Source organism: Ascaphus truei, chromosome 3 (assembly GCF_040206685.1).
Source record: "Ascaphus truei isolate aAscTru1 chromosome 3, aAscTru1.hap1, whole genome shotgun sequence".
Classification (NCBI taxonomy): domain Eukaryota; kingdom Metazoa; phylum Chordata; class Amphibia; order Anura; family Ascaphidae; genus Ascaphus; species Ascaphus truei.
Window position 1 is genome coordinate 410,782,642 of NC_134485.1, and position 13,003 is coordinate 410,795,644.

Genomic DNA, 13,003 nt, shown 5'->3' on the forward strand with positions numbered 1-13,003 from the left:
TTGCTTATTTGTAGCTGTGTGTGTTGCAGGGCACTATCTAAAGAGAAGATACTAATCACTCCTTTATCTTTAGGGGTATTTAACAAGGGTTACTGTAACAGGGGACTTATCCCTGTTCAGAAATGTGCCTCTAATCCAGCAGTGTGGTGGTTAACTGCTGGTAGACAATTAACCAACACCACCTGGCTGATTACAGGTATCAAAAAAGCCTGCCTGAGAGACAGGAAGGGAGATTTTCCTCAGTACACAAGGGTGCTGACAAGAGGAAAGAGGTCTTGAGCAGAAAGACTCTGCTGAGATCAAGACACCCAAAGACCTATATTCCTGGACACAGGGGACCCAGGAACCTACCAGAGACTGACATGAAGGGCCACCTGCTTTAAGGTATCAATTGAGACTTTGGAGAATAGGGTGGTAATGGGATTATGCCTCCAGCCCTAGAGAAACGGACTGGGGAAGTAAGTTAGCCCTTACACAGGGATAGGTGTTTGTTGTTTTTATATGTTTTGCTGTGTTAAAAGGGACAGGCGCAATAAAGCCTTATTTTAATTTCACCTTAAAAACGGTCTCCATTGCATACCTCTGCACACATCTCATAGTTACGTTTTCATAATATGCTTTTGGAAGGATTTAGTTGCTTTTATATTAAACAAGTGATTATAAGGTTATAAGAAGCAGCTAAGAACTAGTTAGCTTATTTCTGTAAAAGCGGATGTAAATGTCATTACAGTTTTGCTTTGTGTTTCCAGTTTGATTTTGTGGAACTATTAGACGGGAGACGTCTGCTTACTCAGGAGGCCCGAAGCTTAGAAGGTCCTCAGCGGCTACACAGAGGTGTGGTGCCACTTGCAAGTCATGAGACAGGATTCATCCAGTACTTGGACTCCGGAATCTGGCATCTGGCTTTTTACAATGACGGCAAGGAATCGGAGGTGGTTTCCTTCCTTACTACAACTATCGGTAAGAACATGATGTGGAAAGTGTCTCAGGGTGATTAGAAAATGTCTGAATGGCTGAAAGTGCACAGCGGTCAAGTGAGAGATTCCTGTTGCGTTGTTGTGTTGTTGCAGTAATTCTCAGCTTTTCTTCGGGACACCCAATCCAGGCCATATGTGGGATCCAGATAATCACACATTCACATATAAGATCAGTGCAAACGAGTGCTCATTAGTTCATTGATAATTCAGAAAAATCTGGTCTGGATGGGATGTCATGAGGTGAGGGTTGAGAAACACTGTTCTAAGGAACCAGAGACTAAGACCTTGAAGGAGACAGGGGGATTTTAGAAGCAGTGTGAATTGTGCCAGAGACATTTTTGACAATAGAATGTAGAACTAAGGGATGGAAACATTAGGCCACAAAATAAATACTAACCCTTTCTGTGCCAGGGGGACAAGTATTGAATTGTATAGAAGTGCAAAAGAAGTTTTCATTGCAGAAATGCCTGAATATCGCTTAATTTTGTTATATTGTTCATAATAAAGCCATTCTACAGTGGAGTGAGCACTTATCTTGATGTGGTATGTGATTTTCAGGATCTATCTACTAATTGGAGTGCATGGCTCTGTTTGCCATAAATCCAGAGTTTTAGAGGCTCAGACCCATCTGTATATCACACCCTCTGTCTCCAGAAGCATTTTTTTGCTGTGTGGTTGTGATACATCGATGGAAAGCTCTTCTTGGAAAATTGTCAGATTTTGAAATGTCCAAAATGTTAACCTTGAAATGTCACCAAAAGTGTTTCAGTCTCCACTATCCCATTACCTGGCTGAATTTATTCTATTGCTCCCCTCTGAAAGTCTTATACATTGCTTCAAAGCTTACAGTTTAAAACAGGTCTTTAGTCACTACATGTATTACGTTTTACAAATTGGGCTGTTCTTCCAAAAATGCACGGTACTTGCAGTTCACTTGTGTTACCCCCTGTGCGTGTGTGCAAGAAACACTAGTATTTAATTGATTTCAGAATAAGGAGAACGTGGACATGTTGAAGGAATAGCTCACCATTCTTTAGTTTTTATTTTGTTGCCAGAAGTCACAACTTTTGTAGACTTCTGAAAATGTAAAGAAATATTCAACGCATCTCTCTACTTGTATACAGTAGCAACTCTTTTTACACATATGAAAATCAGAATTCACAACTTTAGAGCATTTTTGTGCTTTTAATGTAATCAGAGTGAAATATTTTCAGAAAAGTTGACACAGAAGCAAAATTGAGATACATAATAAAATTGAACAATGTTGCCCATTTCCAGGGCACAGAGATTAACGGGAGCAGTCAGATGTGACCGTTTTGTTAGGAATATATGTAGCGTCTGGATTGGCTGTCAGAGGTTATTCGTCGTCTCTCACTATGTAAGAGGAACATGAAAGGCCCCTGAATAGAGATCTTAGGGACACCAACAGACATTAAAAATAAAAAGATATTGAAGGAGTAACCAGAGAATGAATAAGGAAATGCGATAGGACCAAAGAATGTGAAGTGCAAGAGGGTGGTCAACTGTGTTAAGAGGCAGCAAGGAGGAAGAGAAGAATGAGGAAGGACTACTGACCTTGTCATTTAGCAGCAGGGAGGTCATTGCCTACTTTGCTAAGGTTAGTTTCAGTAGACTGAGCAGACCAAAAAATGTGGTTGGAGAGGTTCCAAGAGAGCATGGGAACTGAGAAGAATGAACATGTGAGAATACAAATTGTAAGCCCTTTTAGGATTAATTACTATTCTCTGTAACCCAGTCTTGGTTCTTACATTTACTGTATTTATTTAACCTTGTATGTTCACCACACTGTCCTTTTACAACGCCTTTCCATATAACAACATGAGAAAAGCGCCTTCTTTATCTATTGAATTACCACAGATAGTGGGATAAACTGATTGCAATTTTGAATTCTTCATTACACAATCAATTTGCAACAACATCAAGTGAATTACTGCCAGAAAAAAAGCTGGTCATCTTTGCTATGGTATATTTCATTAAATTATTTCATAGTTTACTATGGCTCACACTATCCTAATCTACTGTATGTGTGCAGAAAAATGAATTCACTTAATTAATTTAGCACTATTAATTAATATTCTAGATTGTAACCCCTTAAACACAGATGATCTTCCACTCACGGCATCCTCTAGTCCTTCACGCGCCGGGGGGGAGAGTGTTTATTGTTCAAAGACCCAATTTGGGCCTGGAAAAAATGGAGGAAATTGTTCGAACTCCCACCTGCCATTTCCAGACTCCTTCCGATAGTGGGTAACTTTAATTTCTCTTCAGGAATAGAACCTTCAGTCTTCGATATTTGGACCCAGAAGGGCATTCATACTGTAGGCGACTTTTTCATAACAAAGAGCCACATCTTTCCTACATTTGACCAACTTAAAACTAAATATAATTTACCAAATTCTCACTTTTTTGCCTTTCTCCAAATCAGACCTTGTAGCCAATCATTACTCAGAGACTTCCCGCAGGTGTTCGAGGGTAACCCATTGGAGTCCAACTTGTTGGCTTCTTTGCAGCTACGCTTTAGCTCACGGCTTATATATACCCCTTTAATTAAAATTGGTACCGCTAAACATTGGCACCATCGTAACTGATAGATGGCAAGCCCATTTCCCGATCTCCTCGATTTAGAGATCCTACTTTCTGGATACAGGGAGGTAGACACAATTACACTAGACGTTAATCTGCGAGACTTACAATTCAAATTGATAAATCGTGCCTCTCTGGAAGCCAGACAACTAAATAAATTTTGAACTGAAACTGAGGCGGTCTGTATGAAGTGTGGGAGCATGGGCGCTACAATTGCCCACTGTCTAGTACTGTGGAAAGAAGATCAGGAGGTTGGGGAACAAAACTTACAATTATCTGACTAGGTTGTTTCCTTTGGACTGTAGGGTGTTGCTATTTGGGTATGTGAAGGACAAAGACAGATGACCTGCCCAGACTAGCGGAGATGATCTTGTTGGCTGCTCGTAAATTAATATTGGTCAATTTGCTAAAACTGTATCCACCAAGTATCAGTCAATTAGAATCCTTTCTTATTCACATTATGATTATCTGAAAAGTGGGATCCACTTTCCGATATCTGTAACAGAGCTGGGAAATGTATACCCAAATGGTAATCATATTTGAACAATGTACCTCCAGCGGTCTTTCAAGAAATGATGGCCCGTTTAAATACTCTGACTGGGTATCAGTTGCAGTGTTGAGGGGAACTTGGCAAACATTAATCTGTTTATAGGGATTGAGATGGTGGTTTGCTGGTAACTGCAAGGTTCCGGGGTGGATATAAAGTGACCGGAGTCTGCCGTCTCCCCCATCTCCCCACCCCCACGTCACTGGGATTAGTACATTTTGGTGATGAGGACACTGTCCCTTAAAAGAGTGAGCAGCGTATCTTTGTTTCTGCACCAAGTCAATGTGTATGTAGAGAAAATGACCTAAACAGTCTTGTAGATCAAACTTCTAGTAGACATTTTGGTCTCCGAGAAGTGCATGGCTTTTGAAACCTCGAAGGTCTTTTCTCCGTGTGTACTTTATCTATGAAGAATGCTCTGGGTCCTATACATTCTTCCAGAAAGAGTATACAGAGAGAGATTGTGACGCAGTTTCATTTCCCGTATAAACTCTTTGTAAGAGTAAGACACATAAGAAAGGGGAGGATAACATTTCCGAGTGAATCATTTCACTAAAAAGAATTGAAATTACCAACATAGTTGACTTTCCTATTTCTAATGGAAAGTGTATGGTGAATTCACCTCTGCTTGAAACTGGTGTTTTATTCTTTGCAGTTTGGAACAGGGGGAAAGAGAATAGTGTTTTTTTGAGGAGCGCTAGTGATTTGGCAGATATTTAAAGTCTGTTCAGGGGAGGAAAGGCACATCTGAGTGCCTGGGCTGTGTTATGAAATCAAAGAGGGAACCTTGGACCAGCTTCTCTTCAGGCCTACATTACTGTACAAAACGGAGTGCGCACGGCTCCAGTGGAGAGAGAATATGTTAATTTCTCGCAGATTGAGAGTCCTAGTTCGCAATCTATGTGGAGCTACAATAGCGTGACAACACTTGCCGAATCAACACACATTTTCTAGTTCTTCGTGTTTGTTTCATAATGCAGCTGTTAGAGGGGAACCCAAGGGAGTCCAACTTATTGGCTTCTTTGCATTGTTTGTTAATGAAAGACATTTTTACGTTGCAGTCATGTTGAACGAGATACTGTAGAACAGGGGTCCCCGACATTTTTGTGCCCAAGAGCACACGAGAGTTCAGGAGAGAATGGTGGGCAACAACCAACTAACACACACACACACACAATACACTTACCTTGGGGGGAGGCCTCCAGTGCCACAGCGGATACGGAAGATACTTTTTTACGTTTTGTCAAGTGCTGCCCTCTAGTGGTTTATGTTGGTCTCTGAGAAAATCTCAGCATATCTGAATTGAGAATAATTCCCCCCCGCCCCTCTCTGTCAAAAAAAAGGCAGAGATTTAAATCAGAGATGTAAACACGGCACAATCTATGAGTCTCGACTTACCTTGTAAATGCCATACCTAGAACATAGCTTCTTACAAAGTCAGTTGCCGACACCCACAAAATGCTTGACGGGTGTCGTGGGGGGGGGAGGGTTCTGGCGCCCTGGGGAGGGGGGCTGAACCCCGGAGGGAGGGGAGCCGGGGGGGGGGGGGCGGGGCCTACAGTAGAAGCTGTATTAGTACAGAGAAGAAAATGTACGTTTTATTTGTGATACTTGTATTTATACAGACAAGCTGCCGAGAGCGAGTCTCGTTTCATCACATTTTAAAAGCTAGAGAATATAAATACATATATAGGGCGAGTGTCTCCGCTGTCTAAATTGGACCTAGGTTGAACTCGACGGACATGTCTTTTTTTTCAACCTTATCTACTATGTCATGTAAAATATAATTAGTATGTAAACCCCCTCGCTGCCAGAAGGTACTGCATCCTACCTCTGTCAGTGAAAGGGTTAAACCGGTATCACAAAGAACACGTATATCGATGTATGTTCTTATTTGCAGTATTTCCATGTAGTTTATTTCCTTTTTGACTGCCTGAAATTGGGGAAAAAAAAACCCTAATTCTTAAAAACGCGTTTTATTTAATGAACTACTACTTTTTCGGTGCGCTGTGCCTGCCTCTGCCACCCAAACTCGCCATAAGGTTTGCCAAACGACTTGTGTTTACCCTCAAGCCCTTAACACGTTTTCCGGATGCTGCACGAAACTTTAAACATCCTCATGTTCAGCGTGAGACATTTCTTAGGCTGAGTCCATAGAAGGACAGTCAGCTCTGAGCCGTACGGACGCTCCGCGATGAGCCCCGTCATCCTCAATGAGGATGTCTTAAGAGGGGGCTTCCGCGAGCGTCCGCAGGCGTGCTGAGGCGCAGGGATTTTCAGCCGACATCAGAAATTGTATCTGAGCGCGCTGTCGGCTGAAACACCCAATAGGAGCGAAGCAGCGTCACGACATCGGCTCCGTGATGTTGGCGCCGTGAGGTCGGCGCTTCGCGGGCTATTGGCCCCATGATGTCAGTGCTCCGCCTCCCGATCGCGCACGCTGGCTCGCCTGCAAGTCCATACAATCGCTCCTGATTGAGCAGGCGAGCCTCAGCGTCAGCGCGGAGGAGCGCTGCCGGTGCTTCTATGGACGCAGCCTTACACTGATCTCCAAATATGTACCCAAGCACTCAGGATACAGGATGGAGGAGAGTGTCCAACGACTGTCTATAGCCAAGCAGAAGGCAGCTTCTCTTCTTTGGCCTTTCTCTGCCGTATGGAGAGGCAGAAATGTGATCCTATCCTTGTAAACCTTTAATTGTAGCTTATTTTGATCTTTGCTAGGAGTAGCATGAATGGCCGGAGTATATATTTGTATTGGTCTAATTTCAGGAATGTCTCTCCATGCTAGCTACCCAGGCTCTCAGTGGTTTAGGAGGTCACAAGCAGTCACGCCTGCTAAATAATCAGTACGAACTCTTTATTGAATGCTGTTTTACTGGTACAAATAAATCTGATTTGTATCCATTGGTTGAAGTGCTATCTAGTGGTAATTTGCTGGAGTACAGGAAAAGGCTGATTCAGGTATAATAAAAAATAACAAGTAATAGGCTATTTCCTTATACAGTACTGAGCATGAACACAGCACTGTACGTGGAATTTTATGGGCAATTTACTCTTTCTTTAACCTTTACAGTGCCGCAAGTTCGACCGCACCCAAGTGCTACTGGACTTCGGGTATTTGCGGCCATGTGATTACATTGGTTGCGATCACAGGGCCGCGACTGCCCCCCGGGTGACGTAAAGAGAAGTGTAAGAGGTCTGTCAACTCAGTCATTGCTTAGAAAATGAGCATTTTAATGATGACTTACCTGGTACATCAATAAGGGCCTCTGGCGTGTCAGGGCCCATAACATACCGGGTACGTTTATAGGGCACTGTAATAACAAAAAGTGGATAGTGTGTTTATAAACCAAAAACAAGTAGTGATGACTCTTCGAACACCCCTATTGTCCTGTAATCACTGATAGGGTCCCAGGATATAGACCAGTGGCACAGTTTTTTAATATAATGATGTAGTCCTCTTTCCTATGCTCTAGAGTGACTACGGGTACTGCACACACCTGTGGCTCCAGGAGATCTGAGCATCCGCTAACTGGGAGCCTGGGGTAACACTTATCTTAACGGCAGCGCCTCCACTTACCCAGGATCCCCATCATGTAAAATTCCCCTGGGCAAGAACCATAGCAACACACATATGCTTTGAACTGAGTTTACTGGAACGCAATAATAACCTTTGTTACTTAATCATAACGAAACACATATCACACACTTATTATACCATTCCTATACGGTTAGTGGCTCGGCCACTCTCTTAAGGAGTAATGTCTATGTCCCGTCACCGCGTGCCCCCACACCGTGTCCATGTACTTACTATAATGGGTATTTAGGCTCAGTCCTTTGGCCACTCCTCTTAGTGTCCCCAAAGAGTGTACCCTAAGGCGGGATCAGCGCCTGTTGACCGGTGTTGGTGCACTTTTGTAAATACCTTCCGGTCACTGGAGTGACCGGTAACAGCTTCGAAAAGGATCCGCCGATTCAGCGCCTTGCTTTCCGATGTCGCACTGTCCAGCCGTCTGGTCCCAGACGATTAGCAACAACCTTGGCTCCGCACACTTTGTCCCTATCTGTTGTACAGTAAGAGCTGATGTAGCTATCACTACAGGGCGCCCCTGCAACACCACAATCTACTGTGACTCAGGGAAACTCCTACGGCCTACAGGGAAGATCTAACCTATGCAGGTGGGTCACGGACCCCCTGCACCCACACTACCTCCCCCTTCCTGCTCCCCGCTCTCACTGCCCACTGCCAGCCCGCAAAAAGTATCTATCTCCCTCTCCCGAGAATCTTGGGCTCCCATTGCCGCTATGAGGCACCTGGTGCCTGCCTCCCTTGGCCTCATGGGAATTGTAGTCCCGTGGAGGCCTCTGTAACATTGGGGCCACGTGCGCAATTCCACTGCGCATGCGCGACTGTATAATGGCCGCCCCAGCTCCCTAGCCTCATCTGCGCATGCGCGATCACTGTGCATGCGCACACATATACAATGGCGGCCCCCGCTAGCCGGGTGCGCCGCAGAGCCTCCCGAGGCTCGGAACACTCCCTGCTCTGGCCCCCACCTTTGCTGTGTGCCGGCGGGTCCGTCGCTGCCTCCAGCGGCACCCGCGACCGCTCGGCGCGCACGGAGGGGGGTCTCTGGGGCTTCAACGGGACCGGGGCTACAATGATAAATAATCAAGTAGGCACCTTCTCACGAATATGGAGTCTCCTCCATATCTTACAAGAAAGGGCTGTCTGATGCAAACGCCCACCCTCACACAGTCAATATTGTAGCAAAACATGCAATTAGATCAAAGAGATGCACACTCCGAGCAGCAGGGATCCTCAAAGCTCTGTCATTTTTTTTATTATGCAAGATAGTAAGAATCACAACGTTTCAGGGGCTACTGCTGCCTTCCTCATGTCATATATGTATACTAGGAGAGGGAGCGGCTCAGTGAGTGAAGACACTGACTGGCACTGAGAGTTTGAAGCAGGGGAACCTGGTTCAATTCACAGTGTCGGCTCTTTGTGACCTTGGGTAAGTCACTTTATCTCCCTGTGCCTCGGGCACCAAAAATATAGATTGTAAGCTCCACGGGGCAGGGACCTGTGCCTGCAAAAATGTCTCTGTAAAGCGCTACGTATAACTAGCAGCGCTATACAAGAACATGCTATTATTATTACTGCTGTATACTATTGGAAGTTTTGCTACACATAATACACAAACAACAATTGCTGTCTTATTTAAAGTGGGTGCAAAACAAACCATACATTTTATGATGGAGAGGTTATTTAGTGTTGTAATGTGGGCATTTTAGTTGGCTTGTTCAATTCCTTATGTATTTCTGGGCCCTCTGATTGACACAACGAGGTGTGCTGGTTTATAGACTGCCATAGTATGCAGAGTCCTTACATATACCCTCCACATGTCTTCCTTTTACACGAGATACATTTTGGGTACTCTGATAGGAGAAGCTGTTGTCTTTTAATGGAAATGCTGACAAGGTCGGCGAGCATTACGTTGGCTGGGGAATGATGTGACAAAACTCCTACACTTTGCAGTTGCCTGTCACCATAAGGACCGTTTTGTTTTGAGCGATGTCGCTTTTTGTCTCGCTCACTTTCACAGTTGGTGGAAGCTGTGTTTTAGTCACTTCAATGCCACTGGGGCGTCCAACACACGGCAGAGCGCAATACATGTAAATTCGGGTTGCCAGGTGTCCTGTATTGACCCGGACGTCCTGTATTGACCCGGACGTCCTGTATTGACCCGGACGTCCTGTATTGACCCGGACGTCCTGTATTTGGGCACTCCGCCCAGTAAAAAATTAGACATGTATTACTGGACATGTAATACTGGACATGTATGTGTCCGGTATCACATCTCTAGATATAGTGACCTGACCGGCTTGGGGGGCCGCGGGATTTCCCAGAGCAGGGCGAGAGCAGGACTGCTGCTATTGGGCTGGGCAGCTTCCTCCATCCCGATTGGCTGCCGTTGATTAATGCAGCCAATCAGGTGGAGGTGTTAGGAGCCTGGGGGTGGGGCCAAGTAGAGGATGAAACAGCATGGAGCGGAGAGGTGTATGGGTGTGTATGTGTGCACGTCGCACCTTTCACCATTGTGTCCAGTATTTTTGGAAAACCGTCCTGGCAACTGCAAGCCCATCTATCAGTGAAGCTGTGAGGCTGGACCAATCTCCACACTATGTAAGGTTCCCTCCCCCACCCCACCCCTCCCCCTAACCATAATGACTTCATATTGTAACCTGGGCCACACCTATCCTACATTGAGCAGCCACCTTACTTTCTTGTTTCAACATTGTCCCTCATTCCCTCTCTCACCAGCAGGGCCCTCGTTACCTCCCTGTATCTGTGCATGTTCATCCTCACTTGTATGTAACTCTGTTTATGTGATATACATAACTCTGTACCGCGCTGCGGAATATGTTGACACCACAAATTAACAATAATAAATAAATAATATTTAGAACGGCTGTGTGTGTTTAGCATAGGGCTGGGCAACGCCAGTCCTCAAGGGCCACCAACAGGCCAGGTTTTAAGGATATCCCTGCTTCAGCACAAGTGGCTCAATCTGTAGCTCACTCGAAGACTGCACCACCTGTGCTGAAGCAGAGATATCCTGAAAACCTGACCTGTTGGTGGCCCTTGAGGACTGGAGTTGCCCAGCCCTGGTTGAACACCAGGCTTCGTTTTTTTTTTTTTTACTTTTCAAATATAGAAGGGAAATGTCCTATTTTTCATTTCCTTTCTCACTGAAATTGATTGTAAAACTATTTAAAAATAAAAAAAATATGGGGCACACAGTAATCTCGGCCAATCACTCAGAATAATTCTCTGGGCAGCTCTCGGTATTTAAAGTGGGAGGGGAGAGAAAAGGTTATATGGCCGGGACATAGTCCTGTTGTGAAGGACCTGACATTTTGATATTTTGTTCAGTTAGACCAGGGATGAGCAAACTCTGCGGTGCAAGATTTTCAGGGGGGGAGGGAGGGGAGTGCAGCGCTTAGAGGCCCCGCGCTCTTCCCCAATGCATTTAAATTAAATGCGGGGGGGGGGGCGCGTGATGCTTCTGTAAGTTCCCTTAACTTGTCTCCGGTGGCTTCTAGCGACGCGTCGGTATGGTAACGCAGTTTCGAATTATGCCGTGGGGGTCACATGACGTCGTGTTGCCATGGCAACGCATGATCATGTAACGTCATTGTCACATCACAAGTCAGAAACGCCGGTGATAAGGTGAGTTCTTCCTCACAGCGGTGCATGGCCTCAGAGGTTCCATTCCTCTGGATGGTGCTTTGCCCCTGGTAGTATAGGGCATCAGGCTGAATCTGTTGTTCCCCCAGCTCAGAGGCTGGGGGTGAGCACGCTCATCCTGCCATAGGAGAGACTCACGGCTCTCTGCTTCCTCTCTCTTCAAGAGCTCAAGCAGGACTGAATACTAAATTTGGCATTCCCCTAATTAAGACAGGAGGGGCAGGCTCATGGTCTATACCTACTGCACCGACACACTTTATTCGAGCAAATACCCAGTATGTACCTGGCAGATACCTGGAATGCGCCGCTCCTCACCTCTGACAAGCCCCGTTGCATTTGCCTTCCCAGCCTGGGTTCATGCCTGGCTGACGGGCGGCTGATCTGTTAAATGATAATGATTAGGATTTAATAGGCTGCAATGCTTCGCGTGTCTACCAGATGGCATAAATTCATGAATTGTAATGCAGTATATATATATATACTGTGCAGTATTGCAGCCAGCGGGAATAAAATGCTTCAATCCCTGCTTGGAAAATACCTCAATGCACTCGGGCAGAAAACAGTCACAAACCTCAATACACCCGGGTATACCTGAATTCGTGGGACTAGCCGAGCTCGAATAAAGTGTGTCGCCAGTGTATTCCTGATATGCTTACACAGACCATGAGTCACCACCTTACTCTTGTCCATCACTGCCCACTGTCCACTGCCTGCAGATAACAGAACTTACATAACAGGGTGAGGAAAGAAAGGTAGAATAGACATACCCTGTTACATATATATCTTCCGATTGATATGATTCTGGGAAAACTTGCAGAACAAAATGCATGTGTTTTACTTGCTGTCACCTGGGCTTTTATTTTATATGACATAATTGACTGTGAGTACACCAGTTTGTAGATAATAATAGGCTTGTAGTTTTTAGGCACAGCCAATAGCCTCTGGAGAATAAAGCAAAATAATATTTATTTGTCCATCTGAGTTTTATGCTGCATAGCCCTAGTATTAAAAAAACAAAGGTTGTTTAAATGTACAATTTTATAGGCTTGGTGGAGAACACATACAGTATATGAGTGAAAAAAGAAAGATCGATAAGTAGTAAATTGGAATTTCTGACATTGTTCATTTTATTCTTAGCTAGTGGGTCCTTCTGGGACATCTAATATAATAACAGGCAAACTTTAGTACCCTTAGGTCACGGACATCAGATTCCAGCAGCACAATAAATCATGAAGCCTCCTCACACTACGTTTCTCTCAGAAAAGGGGCTTATTTACCTGGAAGATTTGAAAGATAATAATACTGTATATTATACAATTTTGCTGGGTTTTTTTGTTTGTTTGTTTTTTCAATGAACACAGAGATTTATTGTGTATTGGTGTAATGTCATCGTCTGGCATTGCATCCAGCGTTATATTCTTTTTTCGAATAGGTTTCCATACATTTGTCGTTTTCATGTTATTTAGCAATGACATTGTTTTACTGGAGCATTCCAAACTAGGTGATGTTTGGGTAAAAGTCACGCTTTACAATAGTCATATATTAATGGTTCTGTGACTACCAGATACGGCACAGTGTTTGCCATATTCGTTCTTCTTCTGCTTTTTTTTATACACT

At 44.5% G+C, this 13,003-nt stretch overlaps 1 protein-coding gene across 1 annotated transcript in view; it reads left to right on the plus strand.

Annotated features, from left to right (window-relative positions):
• TENM4 (teneurin transmembrane protein 4) overlaps window positions 1–13,003 on the plus strand; it is a 1,230,300-nt gene that overhangs the window by 1,061,959 nt on the left and 155,338 nt on the right. Inside the window, 1 exon segment of the mRNA XM_075592607.1 lies at window positions 750–960. Coding sequence (XP_075448722.1) covers window positions 750–960 — 211 coding nt within the window.